At 35.3% G+C, this 14,307-nt stretch overlaps 1 protein-coding gene across 1 annotated transcript in view; it reads left to right on the top strand.

Moving 5' to 3' along the window:
* hiw (highwire) overlaps positions 1–14,307 on the top strand; it is a 92,083-nt gene that overhangs the window by 61,000 nt on the left and 16,776 nt on the right. Inside the window, 17 exon segments of the mRNA XM_068762745.1 lie at positions 2,766–2,994; positions 4,050–4,187; positions 5,162–5,377; positions 5,660–5,881; positions 6,312–6,461; positions 6,589–6,670; positions 7,086–7,141; positions 8,680–8,774; positions 8,842–8,935; positions 9,087–9,215; positions 9,771–10,026; positions 10,516–10,665; positions 11,280–11,414; positions 12,158–12,263; positions 12,368–12,480; positions 12,868–13,047; positions 13,750–13,938. Of these exon segments, the coding sequence (XP_068618846.1) occupies positions 2,766–2,994; positions 4,050–4,187; positions 5,162–5,377; positions 5,660–5,881; positions 6,312–6,461; positions 6,589–6,670; positions 7,086–7,141; positions 8,680–8,774; positions 8,842–8,935; positions 9,087–9,215; positions 9,771–10,026; positions 10,516–10,665; positions 11,280–11,414; positions 12,158–12,263; positions 12,368–12,480; positions 12,868–13,047; positions 13,750–13,938 (2,540 nt within the window).

The following is a 14,307-nucleotide window of genomic DNA, read 5'->3' as shown; positions in this document are numbered from 1 at the left end:
CTGTGGACAATTTTTATTATTTTATAGTTAAATAACATACAACGTGTATATAACGTTTGTATTACTAATGACGATATTTTTGTTATTTTATGTTTTGTTATACATGTACCTACAAAAAAACTGATGTTATTAGGCGTTGAATAAATTGTTATTAAACCGCCTAGAACATTAAACTCGTGCTTTCAAAATGTTAAAAAAAATGTGCTATTATTCATTGTCATTGATCCCAGACAGTTTCTTATACGTAAAATAATATAGGATGTTTGTAAATTGTTATATTGTTTGTACGTTGACGTTGACATGTTAATGTAGACAGGGGTCGAAACACATGAAGTTTTTTTTTAAACACGCAATCTAGAAGTATTTTATTAATTATTACGTAAATTCATAGCAGTTTTTTCTTGTAAAAAATTATCATGGGATGTAAAATTTGTTAAAAATTCTACATTGCGTATGAAGTTTACGACCTACCTTCGATAGATTTTGTTATGTACTAAACTTCTTTCGATGCCATCTTGTTTACATAAATGGAAAATAGACAAGCAATAGGATGTGGAGTTATTTATTACGACGAAGTTGTTAGTAGTGTCCAATCGAAAAAGATATTTTTAAGGATCAGATTTTTTGAATCCCAAGGTTAGGTAGGCCCGTACGCAGTAGCGCAAGACCGGACATCATGGCGATCTTAGCGGCAGGCTAGCACCTAGCAGTGGGCGTCCATAGGTTCATGATAATGATGATTATGTTTGAAAAATTTAGGTGGTAATTATTGTTGGCCAATACCTCCTGTACTTTGAAAGAAAAGTCCAGAATTTTTGTCTATTGTAGCAGTCTATCGAGTATAAGAGTAAGTCTCGGCAAGCCAGATACGACGTGAACTTGAAATTTACAGAAACTTCTAATGGTTTAATACTGTAATATCATAAGCTAAAAGTCGGTAAAGTTGACATCGATTACGAGTTACACATTTACGTCGTTATAACAAAGTTAGACGCTGGTTCTGCAGTATTCGCCGCCGCATAGTTTAGGAAACTGCCAAGGATTCAACCTTTTAGGTTTAGTTACAGTGTTCTGATAAAATATCGAAAATTTTATGATATACTTACTCATTTACTAAATTAAAAAAAAAGTATTATTAATTGTCTATAGACGAAGAGTAAGACCTGCAAGTTTTACCAATTATATGTCCGTTCAATGCTGTAACGTTCTATCTAGAGCAAAATATTAGAGCGCCTTTCAATCTTGACCATAGTATTGTGATACAGCATCAAGCTGCTCCCAGCTATTGGATTCTTGTCAAATTATTAGAAACTTTTGAACAAGAATGTGAACGAAGAAATAAAATAAGGATTAAATTGTCAATAACAGTGTAGGTATGATTAGTATGTAGTAAAGTATTAACGTAAACATAAGGAAACTTAAATAATCATTGTCAAACAGTAAATATTTTAGTAACATTTCGTGTTTATTGATTTCGTCATAATGGATTAAATTCCCTACAGTTTTTAAAGTACAATGCATCACGTTAGTCTTTGGATAAAGCTGGATGCGGTCCACTTCCAACCGATCTTATTAGAAATTAATAAAAGAGAGTTGTGTCCAGCGTTGGACGTCGTATGAATGATGATGATGAATGAATCGCGTGTGTCTTATAATCATCTACACCCAAGTCATTTATAGTTTAAAGTTTATTTTACAAGCGGAATAAAATGTCTTTTATACTTAAATATTATACTATCTAGTGTCTTAGTCCTTAAAATTGTTTGCACTATCGACCTTTTTTATTTACCACTCGAAAATTACTGGTAAATAAAAGCGCTGTAAATTTGTTTTTGAGTAGAAAATTATTTTTAATACTTTCGTTTTCCATGTTTATACCAATATAAGTACGTAAGCGTTATATGTTCAGGTATATGTAGCTAGTAATATTTATCAGCACAGAATTTTGATTTTTAGAATAAAACCAACCTGTTGTTTACAGGCCGTTTTACGAGTAGGTTTTTAGCTACTTTGTTTTTTTTTTTTCAATTGCAGATATCTATATATTTTTATTTTAATGGAATATGTCTATAGACTTTATGCTTACGATTGTAACACTTCTAAATTAATCATTATTTTACATGACCTGAAAATTTGTCTCGAGCTCGGCTCCTGTTTTTTACCTCCAGGAAAATGAACACGTAATTAACCACTTGTTTATTGTTAAAGTTTGGTACTAAATACTTACAGATCGCATCACACCATGACACGCATGGTCTGTTTTTATTATATTATATGTTGAATTAAGTAATTAAATAATGTTAAAAGCTTGAATTAAAGATTGGCTGGTCCTTAAATAATCACCTAATCTACCTAAAGTGAATAATCTTAGTATAAACTAGCATATTTTTAGAGGTCATTAACAAAAGATCCCCATTAAGTAGGAGACGCAAGCTCAAGGTATGCTTCTTTATATGGAGAAGCATGTTACACATCCTCTTGTACTTGAATCCATGTGTTTAGTATTATTGTTGATATTTTTACCGTAGGTCACATTTTCATCACCACATAAACTTTGTTTATTTCATTTTCTAATGTTGGATCGTGGTGTAAGTTTATTGTAACTGCAAGCCCGTCATGGATAAAGATTTAATGTTTATTAATGTTGCCTTTAAACAAAATAAAGGTTATCCGTTTTTGCAGTTACGTTGTGCAATAATTTATGTAACTTTTGTACAATTACTGCTTAATTTATAGAATTAATAGGCGTTTTCTTCTTTAAACAGGTGTGCGACTACGGAGCATCAGTTCCTGGCGGATTTCGTAGCGGGAACGGAAAATACAGCTGGCGGCCGTTTGGCTCGTTGGCTGGCCCCGATGTCTCGTGTTGAACCGTCGCTATGTGAGCTGAGACCGCCAACTACAACCATTCGTCTCTCTATGCCAATCACAATACCAATTTATATTCGAGACCAGTACGGAGATCCAGTAATCTCTCCTTCTCTGAAAGTAGAGGTATGTAATAGTTTATATTTATTATGTACATCTAGAAAACTAAATATTATTTTGTTACACTTGTTGATGTTTATGTTAGCAATGTGTTAAATTTTACATTAGTAATTTAACATTTTTTTTATACTGGTGAAGCTAGAACCATTACCATGTTTGTCACATTTGTATTTAAAAGAACGATTTTTATTATTAATATGATTTAATTCTTACGTTTTGTGGCAAAAAATATTACAGAGTTATAATGACAGAAATGATAAGTAATATATTTACAACAATGAACAGATATCCAAACATTTACTTCGTTTACTTTAGTCAGTCTTGTGTTGTAGTTAGGTTTGTAATGTTTCCACAGTTGGAACAACACTCGAACAAATGTAGTGGAGTTTTGGATATGTCATCTACCATCACTACATCTTCCTTATATTCTGTTTTGGACAATGCCAGCTTAGTCACGATGTTTTCCATAAGCATTTGTAAATAGAGGTAATGTAAAACATACAAAATGTGCGTATGTCGAAAATTGAACTCGCAAAGCAGGTTTTGACGCTTAACTTCTAAGCCTCAACTTACCTTTATTTTCTGTAGCGTTGAAGAATTTTTCATACATAATATTTAACTAGAAAAATTTCCGTTAGTCGTTATAGAGTAATTAGTAAATGTGTAGATACCAATTTGAAAAATAATCTTTGTAATTGCGCGAAATATTTACGTTAATGAACAGTGTTTAATCATTTCTACTAATTATGGCCTTGAGTCCACGCGAATGAAGTTAGAGTATGAGAGATCATTTTGTAAATGAATTTATCACGAGAGCATCATGTGGTATGCTCTGCCTATGCTACAACGATTTTTTATACGATTTACATTTAACGGCAGTAATACAAAGCACTTTACTCAGGTCTTAATTTATTTTCTAACAAGAGGAGAGTTATTGTAGATGCCCTAAAATATACACCTAAAAGTTAATTAAGTCTTGAACAAAGTTCAAGAAAGTTGCGTGCGACTTACAGTTTACGCTACGAATTGTCTTTTTTAAATTAATCTTTTACATTAATTAGGTAATTGTTCAACGTTTGGACGATAACGGCAGTCAAGGACGGGTTGCTGTCGGCGAATGCCAAGAAGGCGGACTGGATGTCCCATACCAGACCACGGTGCGAGACACCATGTGTTTCCATGCCATCACCATGATGAAGGTTCGCATGCCTTTCTACGCCCTTTCTTTTATCTATCCTATAATTTAGTAACATTAATTAGGTAAGAACTCGTGTAATATTATAAAAATAATTAATTATAGGTAAAACTTTTAAAGAGGTTAATGTATATCTCATTTGTAGTACGTTAATGTACTACAACTATATCCAAAAACTTATAGTTTCAGAAATAATAAATAACGTAATTATAATATAGGAAGGAATGCCATTATCAAAAGTCGGATTACTACATAACGAAATTAATTATTGTTTACTATTTGTTCTTGCAAATTAGCAACTATTCGTCGATTTTTAATGTGTATTTAATTTGTTTGTTATAATTTTTTTCTAGTGTTAGTGTTAGAATTAAAGTAATATTAGTGAGATGGACTACATAATCCAGTATTATTTAAATAATGTTTTTTTTTTAAATAGGAATGCAGGATTCAGGACAGATCGTTGAAATTTTTGATAGAAATAAATATTTAACTGCATGAATTTTATCTTATTAGGTGTTATACCGATAAGATTATCATTTAAGATTAAGGTAGTCATAAATTTTATACTCATAAAGACTACTATGGATATATATAAAATAAATAGTATAACATTAGAAAGCAACGAATACCTAGTCTAACAAAACATAAGCGATAACAGCGGATTAGAAAAAGCAAGCTAATAAATCATGATAACATGATCTTACGATTTAATAATTTTATTGCAAAAGAAACATTAATACAATCATATAAATAATTAGAGAACTAAAAAACTATATACACTTATGAGAATATATATATATATATATATATGTACCCGTATTTATGAAACTAAATATATGTATCTATAATGTTGTTTGCATTTGGTACTGAATTAGCAGTTCCGTTGCAGACCGTATTTGCTATTCTTATTATAGATAGCATTCATCATAAGGTAAATCTTAGAATAGACATTAATAAAATATAAATTTTACTTTTCAGGCCTACCAAAACTACTCCTTTGAGGAACTTCGTTTAGCGAGTGGTATATGGTGGAATGAGAACGCCGTTGGTGAAAATGCTTCAGGCGATAGCGTGCCCACGGAACGCATACCTGTGCATACTCAGATCGACGGCTTTTATTCAGTGACGTGGGTGCCGCGAACGTCTGGAAACTACACATTCACTTGCATGCTCGATGACCTACCCGCTGCTCAGGTTGGTTATTAACTCCTTTCCGTAACGTAATGGAAAGTTGACTCTTATTACTAAAAGTTATAATTTTAGAACAATTTAGCCCATTGTTATTAAAATCTGTTTCTTCTAACTATTAGAGAATGTTATTTATAGGTATGACAATCATACAATTAAAGAACGATTAGTGATCCCAAACTATATAATTTATACATACGCTAAAACCGTGTGGTGTTTGAGAGTTAAATCCTTTCTGGAATTATGGAACAATGATATTTATTTTTATTAAACACTATAAAATTCCAGGAGGTAACATTAGAAGTAATTCAACCATGCGAGGAAGAGAGCGATGACAAGGCGGTTCAGACAGGCAGTTCATGTCTCGAGGATGTCGAGAGTGGTGAATCGCGACTACGGCGTTTTGTAGCCACGTACAGTGCTGGATTACGTGTCCGCGCGAGCCCCAGCCTGCAGGCGGAGGAGATCGGTTGTGTACCGCCGGGTGCCAACGTTGCATTTGTTGAAGAGGTACATAGCATTCCTATTTTAGTTCTTATATCATCGCGCTGGGGTCGAAAAGTTCTCGCGTGGTGACCTTGAGCTGGTAGACGTGGCGTGGGCAGGACTGGCACTTGGAGGAACGGAAATATAATCAAAGTTGCGGAAAGTCCCTGGATGCAGACAGCGCGGGACCGGTCATCGTGGCGATCTTTGAGGGAAGAATATGCCTTGTAGTGGCCGTCTATCAGCATGACACGAATGAATGAACATTATACACTGTTTATCTTAGTTTGTGTCTTAAGGAAAATTTGTTTTGCGCGGTAATAGTAACAAATCATTTAGTGTAGATGTCACAATATTCATAAGATTAACAAGTAAATTTTAGAGTGTTAGTGTTATTAGAAGGGATGAATACGTAACTTAATATTTAATTATGCGTTTCTCAACAATAACGAAGGTGGAGAACAAGGACGGCACGTGGGTGCGACTGAGCGAGGAATCGATGCACGCGTATACATACGGCTCCGTCGGCATCGCGTGGTGTTTGCAGAATCATCGTCAACTGGACCTGGTTTTGCTCGTCCCTATCGAGCCAAGCGAGCCCGATGTTAGTACACACAATATTCTTAACGACTCTTAAAATAATAGTATTATGTATATTAAACAATTTTGTAAATATATAATTACTATGTTTGTACTGTATATAGCTTCATAACTTGATAATATTTTTGTAGGAAGACGAGATTCCGGATGCGTGGGATGTCGATCCACAAGCCGAAGCTAGCGCTTGGAATCAAGACGAAGAAGGAGGGAGTGGTACATATTAATTATTAAATCTTTATTTAGTTTACAATATAAATGGATAGTAAAATAGAGAATTCAGTGGAGTCTCGAACAGCAAACTATTGTCAATATTTACTTGTAAAATTTAAATCTTTTATTGATCAATTACTTTTAAATGCATTGCATATTCTTGCAAATTTTTTCAGAGAAGGCGACGGGACCTAAATTCTTAAATTTAGTATTTTTTATCTGCTAATTTAATCAAGATTTTTTACTGGTGTTTGTCGAGAAGTTAAAATACAGACAACTATGTAGTACGTTGGTCGGGAACAAATGGCTATTTAGGAGCTAACCAAGCCACGACCTCTAACCACATCCACTGCCATGGGTCTTAGTGTTATAAATGGGCGCTCGTGTATTGTACGTGTATACTTCTCATTTATTTCAGATGCCAATGATTCTGAAGAAAGAAAATTTCCATTCTCTATCGATCTTGGCAACGACGTAAGTATAAAAATAGTGAAAGCAATGTCATCAAATATCATTGGTTAAGTATTTATGTTGTTGTTAGAAATTTAAGTTTGTGTCTGTTACGAGCATTGCTTAAAATTACTTATTTCATTTAAATACCTTCTTTGACAGCTGTATTCTCGCCATGTATTGTATATTATATATTTATTCCCTATTAAGTTAAATACTTTGGGTTACTTCACTATGTCGTGATATTTAACCATTGGCGATTCGCAGCGACTCTTTTTAATTAAAAAAGAAGTGATAAGTTCAGTTGCAAAATTATATTTTTAAGAATAACGCTATTAACGCCTCCGATGTAAGATTTTAATTAATCTTTTTATGTTAAATTTGCGTATTATATATAAAATAAAATTCCAAAGATAATATTAAATGACACAAAATCTCAGCCTTAATTAATTATTTTTTTAAACTTCACCACATATTCATTAAAAGTAGTGTAGCTAATCATTTGAATTCAGAGTTTAGATAAGAAGTCTTTTATTTCATATTTTCCAAATTCGTTACAAAACTAGAGACGGGTGTTTTTAGGACGAGTTAGCGCCCAATTGGACTTTAGAAAACTTTGTAATTCACTGTTTTATAAATGAAACTTATTGTATTATTAATTTAATCGTTAAAACCGGTTCACGTCCTGCCTTTCTATCTTTCTACCCATTCCTATACTTGAGATAAACTATTTATATACCGTTTATATTTATCGCCTTCCTGTATTGTATTCACATCTATTTTTTAGTACTCTTAATGTAAAACAGGAAGACAAATGCCTTCCCAAATGACGTATAAATGTATAATTTACATATATGTCTGCATGTTAACGCTTCGCAAAATAAATACAACTTTTATTACAACGTTACTTGTGCACAATTTGTACCTGCTGCAAATTGTTGCACAAAATATAGATAGATCCCAGGACCTGACTTTCTGAAACTATTTATTGATCGTGCGCTTTAAAAGTGAGCTATAAACGTTATTTACGTACAGCATGAAATATTCTCTGTTATATGTTAGTTTGTTTAAATGTGGTCGAGCGCCAGAGCGTCATCCGTTCAACAGCAGGATGTAGGCTGGTGGTGTTTACTTTAAACAAAGTTGGTATATTCCCCCTTACATATAGGCTCTGGTGAGGAAAAATTCATCCAAATATGCCGAACCCCAATATCACAGGCTTGTGACTGGGAGCCGATTCAGTAGCCCGAATGTACCTGTGCCGCGTCCACAAATTCCGATACCCAGCGTGGTGAGTATGCCCTAAGTCAACTCTTACTGTAGAAGTATCAACTGCCGGTTGTGCTGGCGCTTCTTCCAGAGACCTCGAAGAACACTGCTGACACTAGCTATCGATCTGCGTGTTTGAAATGCGCATTGGTAATGTCTTTTTATTTTTTTTATTCATGGATGGTAAGTTTAAGTGTGTTTATGTTGTGTACCTAAACGGCTAACTATAGATATACAATAGACTAGATTAGATCTATAATGGAGATTTGATTGAAAACGTTTTATTTTCTCAGAGTGATGAGGGGTCGAGTCCTTTTATGTTTGGCCCGGAGCCTAGCAAGCGCAGTAGGCAAGCTCGCATGGAAGCCGCCGCTGCACTTTCACCGAGGTACACTCTATTCTTTTTCTACCTTTTCCTTTTAATGATTTTTATAGCCCTTTCATTTTCTCTTCAGACGTTTTCAGCGAAAGAGTAATGGCAACAGTGAAGATTGGTGGGCGGCGAAACAACGATCAGACGGAACTGTACAGGATGCTAACGTCCAAGAGGTATTTATAAAATCTGTTAGTTCTATTGGTTTCGACTAAAGAAAACTTGATGATTATAAACAGCTTATAAGTTTTATCATGCATGTCACAGCGTATATTTAATTTTATAATTATATTTTTAATTTAAAGTCCTTCGATATTTTGATAACAGACGGCGATCGGCGAACTTGCCAAGCCGCGCAGCAATAGTCGTTTGGCGCAGGCCGGTACGCAGACCTCACCTGACACATACGCAGAAGACGCCCTAGCTCATATGTTTCTCACCTCCGCAAAACCTGAGGTTAGTGTTTTTGTTCTGTAAATCAGGGATGACATACAGATGGCTCGTGGGACGCTTGCGTTCCATTAAACATGTCTTTGCGGCTTGCCAAGTATTTCTAAAGTTGATTTAATTTTAAATTAATAATATATTATTACATTATTAATATAATATTATCAACTTAATTATGATAAAGTGGTACTTCATACTAAACTGAAACAATTATTACAAAAATGACTACAAGCCACACATACATCCGTATATATTAGTGTATGGATACCAAAGAATAAATTAAAGCTACAGTTACCCAAAGAGCAACGGAGAGAGTAAGTAGGGAGTTTCATTGCGAACTCGAATCAGAAATGAGGATTCGTAGAAGAACCAGTCTCCGACGTAGTTCGAAGAATTGCTCTTCTGAATTGGCAGTGGTTCTCGAGCCGGCGGAGACGAGCCAGCGGACGCTGTATGTACAGTACTATGTTATACAGGTAGACCGACCATATAGTCCAGGTTGCAGAAAATCGCTGGATCTTCACGGTGTTCATTTAATTATAATTTGATCAACGCTGTCAACAGGACCTGGGTGAGGAGAGTCGAAGTCCCAAAAACAGAAGTCGGGACCACTCACGTTCTCGTTCGCAACGACGCGGTTCGCCGCCGCCTTTGCCCGCGCGCGCTACCACTTCAAACGCAACGCCGTCCACCTCGAGCGCAGCGCCTTCCACCGCACCAACTCCGGTGCCGGCGCCGGTCACGCCGCGTAAATACGCTCTCAGTCCTACACAGGCAGAATGTCTGCGCGCAATTTTCGCAGCACTACTCTGGCATGAAGGTAATTCCAACAACCGAATTCTTACATCTTGTTAAGTAAGTTAGGTATGAATTACATTAAGTTGTGATAAAATTCTTGTACTTTTTTTATATACGGGGCATTTTATATGCGGGGCACATATCTCGTGTCTCCACGGCGTTAAAGCCGGAAGCTTCACAGTTCACAACGACGAGTCGGTAAACGTGACCTGGGTAGGCCCCCAACCGAGTGGATTGACAACATAGTTACAGTCGTCGCTGGATGCGGGATGCGCAAGACCAGTTGATCTTTCGGGAAACCTATGTCTTATAATGGGTGTATATCGGCTGAAACGATGATGATGATCTTTTTGTGATCCGAGTTATTTATGAACTCTTTTATTTATTAAAAACTGCAATTTTGAAATCTTATAGCAATTGTTGTATTATTTAAAATAATAATTATACAGATCAACTAAATGTGATTATTAGTGATGCTCAACTGATTTAAATCGTATATTATCTTGGCCAGGTATAGTTCACGATGCGATCGCATGTGCTGCCTTCCTCAAGTTTCACCCACAGCTGCCCAAGCAGGGGGCGCGTGTCGTGACTCGAGGCGCAGCACACGACCCGCTCGTACCGCGACCACAGCGCCATTCTGTTGAAGTGGCCAGCGCAGGTAAACACACAATGAAGGATATTTGTACATATTTCTTATCTCGACGCCAATTGGCGATGTAATTTGCCGACTAATCTTAAATTTATAGGACAGCATAGCAGATACAGTTTTTTAGGGCAATTTAAATAAATACTTTTAAATTATACCGTATGCGTTAAAACAAATTGCGGACTCGACACGACTTTGGTTCAGCTAATAAAGTATACAAGGTTTAGTATGTCCACTTGATTAACCGTCACCAAAAAAAGGGGGGGGGGGGACATCAATAACTATCCAATTCGTGTATGCTTAGCAATAGCTCGACTGATATTTGACAATAAGTATTTTTTTCCAAAATATCGGGTTCTTATGGTGTGTGGCCAGTGGTGGCCGCCGGGCGGCGTTGAAATCGGTGTTAGTTTGTTGTACCATATTGATCGATTTACAACACTCTGACAAAGTTTGTGTTCTTATATTGGAACGTACTAAATTCATAATGTGTATATAACAATTAATTGGAACGGCGATTGTCAAGCCATCAGAAATTATACAAAATATTCTTTTGTTTGTCTTGCCGCTTTTTAAAACAACATGCACATCTATTGTGTAAACTAAATTATTATTTGTCTTTACAGGACAGTACTTAAGCCTTCATCCGTCTACTCTTGAGTCGCTTACCCGCTCTGGCACGGAGGCTTTAGCCAATCGCGAACATAAGACTGACATTGATGAGACCATCAAAGAGGAAGATTCAGCGAACGCTGATGCCGGTAACTTTAATCATTAGAGACTTCAATTATAAACCACATAATTAGGACTATTTCAGATAAATTGATATTACTTTATAGAAAAGTGGCAATATGCCACACAGCAAAAATCTTTCAACATTACAGCGAAAATCATTCAATACCTGTTTTTTTTATCAGCAACCTAAAATTTGTTTAGGAATATTATAAAATGTTGTGCTTTCTTTAGTATTTATGTCTTTAATACATGTAAGACAATTTCTCTCGACTATGTGTGTATATACTTGAAATGAACAAGAATGAGTTGTTCTGAAAACAGACAAACGACGTTAAAGTTTATTATTAAAATTGTTGTTTCCTTTTGAAAGTTTATTCTGCAATATTTTAAATTATCACTTGAAAATCACAAATATAAATAATACAAAAAACAAATACTGCTTTACCGACCGTCGGCGGCTATGGACGCCGTCATAACACCATTGTTAACAGCGCCATCTATGACGTGTCAAGGCTAAACAGGCCCTACTTTACCGACATTAAATAAGAACGGTACAGTATAAAATAGGATTATTAAAGAAACTAGTTTCTTTACCTACATCGATCTAAAAATAAAATATCATATGCTACGTTCCTGAAATCTGTCATTCTAAATATCGATTCACAAAATAGAAAGTAAAAATAGAAGAACATCTTTCCATAGTATTGTTTCTAGATTGCCTTATTTCTATTATGGTTGTATGGAAAGTGCAAGTCTCTTTCTTTTCCAGGTTCGTCTTCTTCTGTTGTGAACGTGCTTCCGCCTGCTTTACGCGCATTGGTAGCGTTGTGGGATGCATTGTATGACGCAGACAAACTTGCCGTTGCTACCGATAAGTAAGTCACTAGTTTTTTTGAATTTTTAATATTTTAAGATTAAGAAAATACGAATTAATAATCAACTAGTTATAAATACAATTAATGAACACTTTTTTGTTAAGATTCAAAAAAGAAGCGGCGGAGAAACAAGAAAGTGAGGAACAACGATCATATAGCGGAATTCGCAAAAAGAAAGACTGGAAACAATCTCCAAAGTCAAAGGCTCCGTATTCAGGTTTGTATTAACATGCATATATAAATTTTTTGGATAGATTAATTTCAATTCTTCATATCCGGATCCGCATCCTATGGTTTAGCTTTGGTCTGGAGATGTAAAATATGTGAACATATGGCGTATGTACTAATGTCAAAGTGTAAAGACAGATATCATCTGTGAATAGAGCTAGCTTTAGGCCTTTGACATGTGGTCTGTCGTTGCTGTAGTGGCTATATGATCCGTCCGAAGACCGACCCTTCAGTCACGTCTGATCGAACGAGGCATGTCTGAAGGCATTGTGTTATGCATACAAAATGTTCTGTGTTGCATTGTAAAGGTATGGTCATTTTCAAAAATAATGCTTACTTTTAAAATAAAAATCTTATAATATTGCATTTTTTATAGTGCGTTGCGAGCTATGTGGTGGTGCGAGTGTGCCTCCGCCTCTGGGTGCGCACATGCGTCACGCACACGCCGGCTGCCGAGCCCCCGCCTTTTCGGGATACGATCGCGCTGGTGTCTATCGCCGCGCTGATTCCACTGCCCACGCGAGCGCACCAGCAGTTTGTGGACAATTAGCCCAAGGTGATTTTTTTTATTATTATTATTATTATATTAACAGTTTTATTATTATTATTATTATATTAACAGTTAAACGCTCACTGCACGCGACACAGACCTTTCACAAAAAACGCCAAGATAAACAATTGACTGTGTCGTCGGTAACTTAGTGGGAGGTTTACCTACGTTGCATCTATCGGCTCGTTGTCACCTCTTGAGTCCTTTTCGGTCTTATCGGTCATTGGTTGCATGAGCGTAGTAGCCCGTCCACCTAGAGACGAGTAATTTCTCAAACTACGTCGATGACTTTGGTTCTTCTGCGGATCTTCTTATTTCTAATTAAACCTCGCAATGAAGCTCCCAGAATAGCCATATCCAATGCTTTAGATGACGTGTATTTATGTCGGCATTGTCTATAGGTTATAAGGGAATATTACTTGTCTTAAATAATATGCCTTATATAATATACATATACTGTACTATAACCTTTTTGCTATAATAATTGTCTGAACTAATTAGTGCTGTACAAGTTATCCCATATTTTATGTTAAAGATTGTTATTAACGGAATTACATTCATATTGATGGAAGGTTTTAGATAGTGTATTCTATGTTAAGTTCTGTAAAGTATACCGTAAAAGTAAATTTCAATCTGCAGTACTAAAGCAGCAGTTTTAGAATACTTGTTTCCTGAAAAACAAATATTATAATCTAATTAATTCAACAGCACACCAGCTGTGGTACATTTACTGCGAGAAATGTCGTGAAAAAACTTTGCGAGCTGCCTCTGCTGTGAAACAAACGAAAAGTAAAGTTGTAGCCGAGATCACCCCACTTCCCGAGCCCGAGATTGATCACCGCATTATGAAGGAGAATGCGCTGTTTCTACTTGATGTTGCGCCACTGACTAATCAAGGTAATTTAATTATAGACATAAACCATTTTATTTTATGCATTAAAACTAGTACATATTAATTATTAATGATAGTAGCCTAAAGACCAATTTAAAGGTTTTTTTTTTTCTGTTCACATGTTGAATGTTCACATTACAATAATTTGATTAATAAATAAATATAATGTTTTGAAGATATAAGATATGTAACGCGGTGAAATGTTATAATTTCGAGCCAAAGACATTATGTACAGTTTTATATTTGATTGATTATAATCAATCCTTGACTTCTCACAAACATACCAAGTGTTATTAACACTTTAGTGTTTTTTTAAGAATAAACATTTTGATCATTATAAGAACAGATTTTTAATGTTGGGTACATAATATTAT

Source organism: Battus philenor, unplaced genomic scaffold, assembly GCF_028537555.1.
Source record: "Battus philenor isolate CCGP_79_NKW_IND1 unplaced genomic scaffold, ilBatPhil1.0.hap1 SCAF_1, whole genome shotgun sequence".
In the NCBI taxonomy this organism is placed as follows: domain Eukaryota; kingdom Metazoa; phylum Arthropoda; class Insecta; order Lepidoptera; family Papilionidae; genus Battus; species Battus philenor.
Note: the sequence above shows the minus strand (reverse complement) of the source record. Positions and strands in the feature narration are given on the sequence as shown.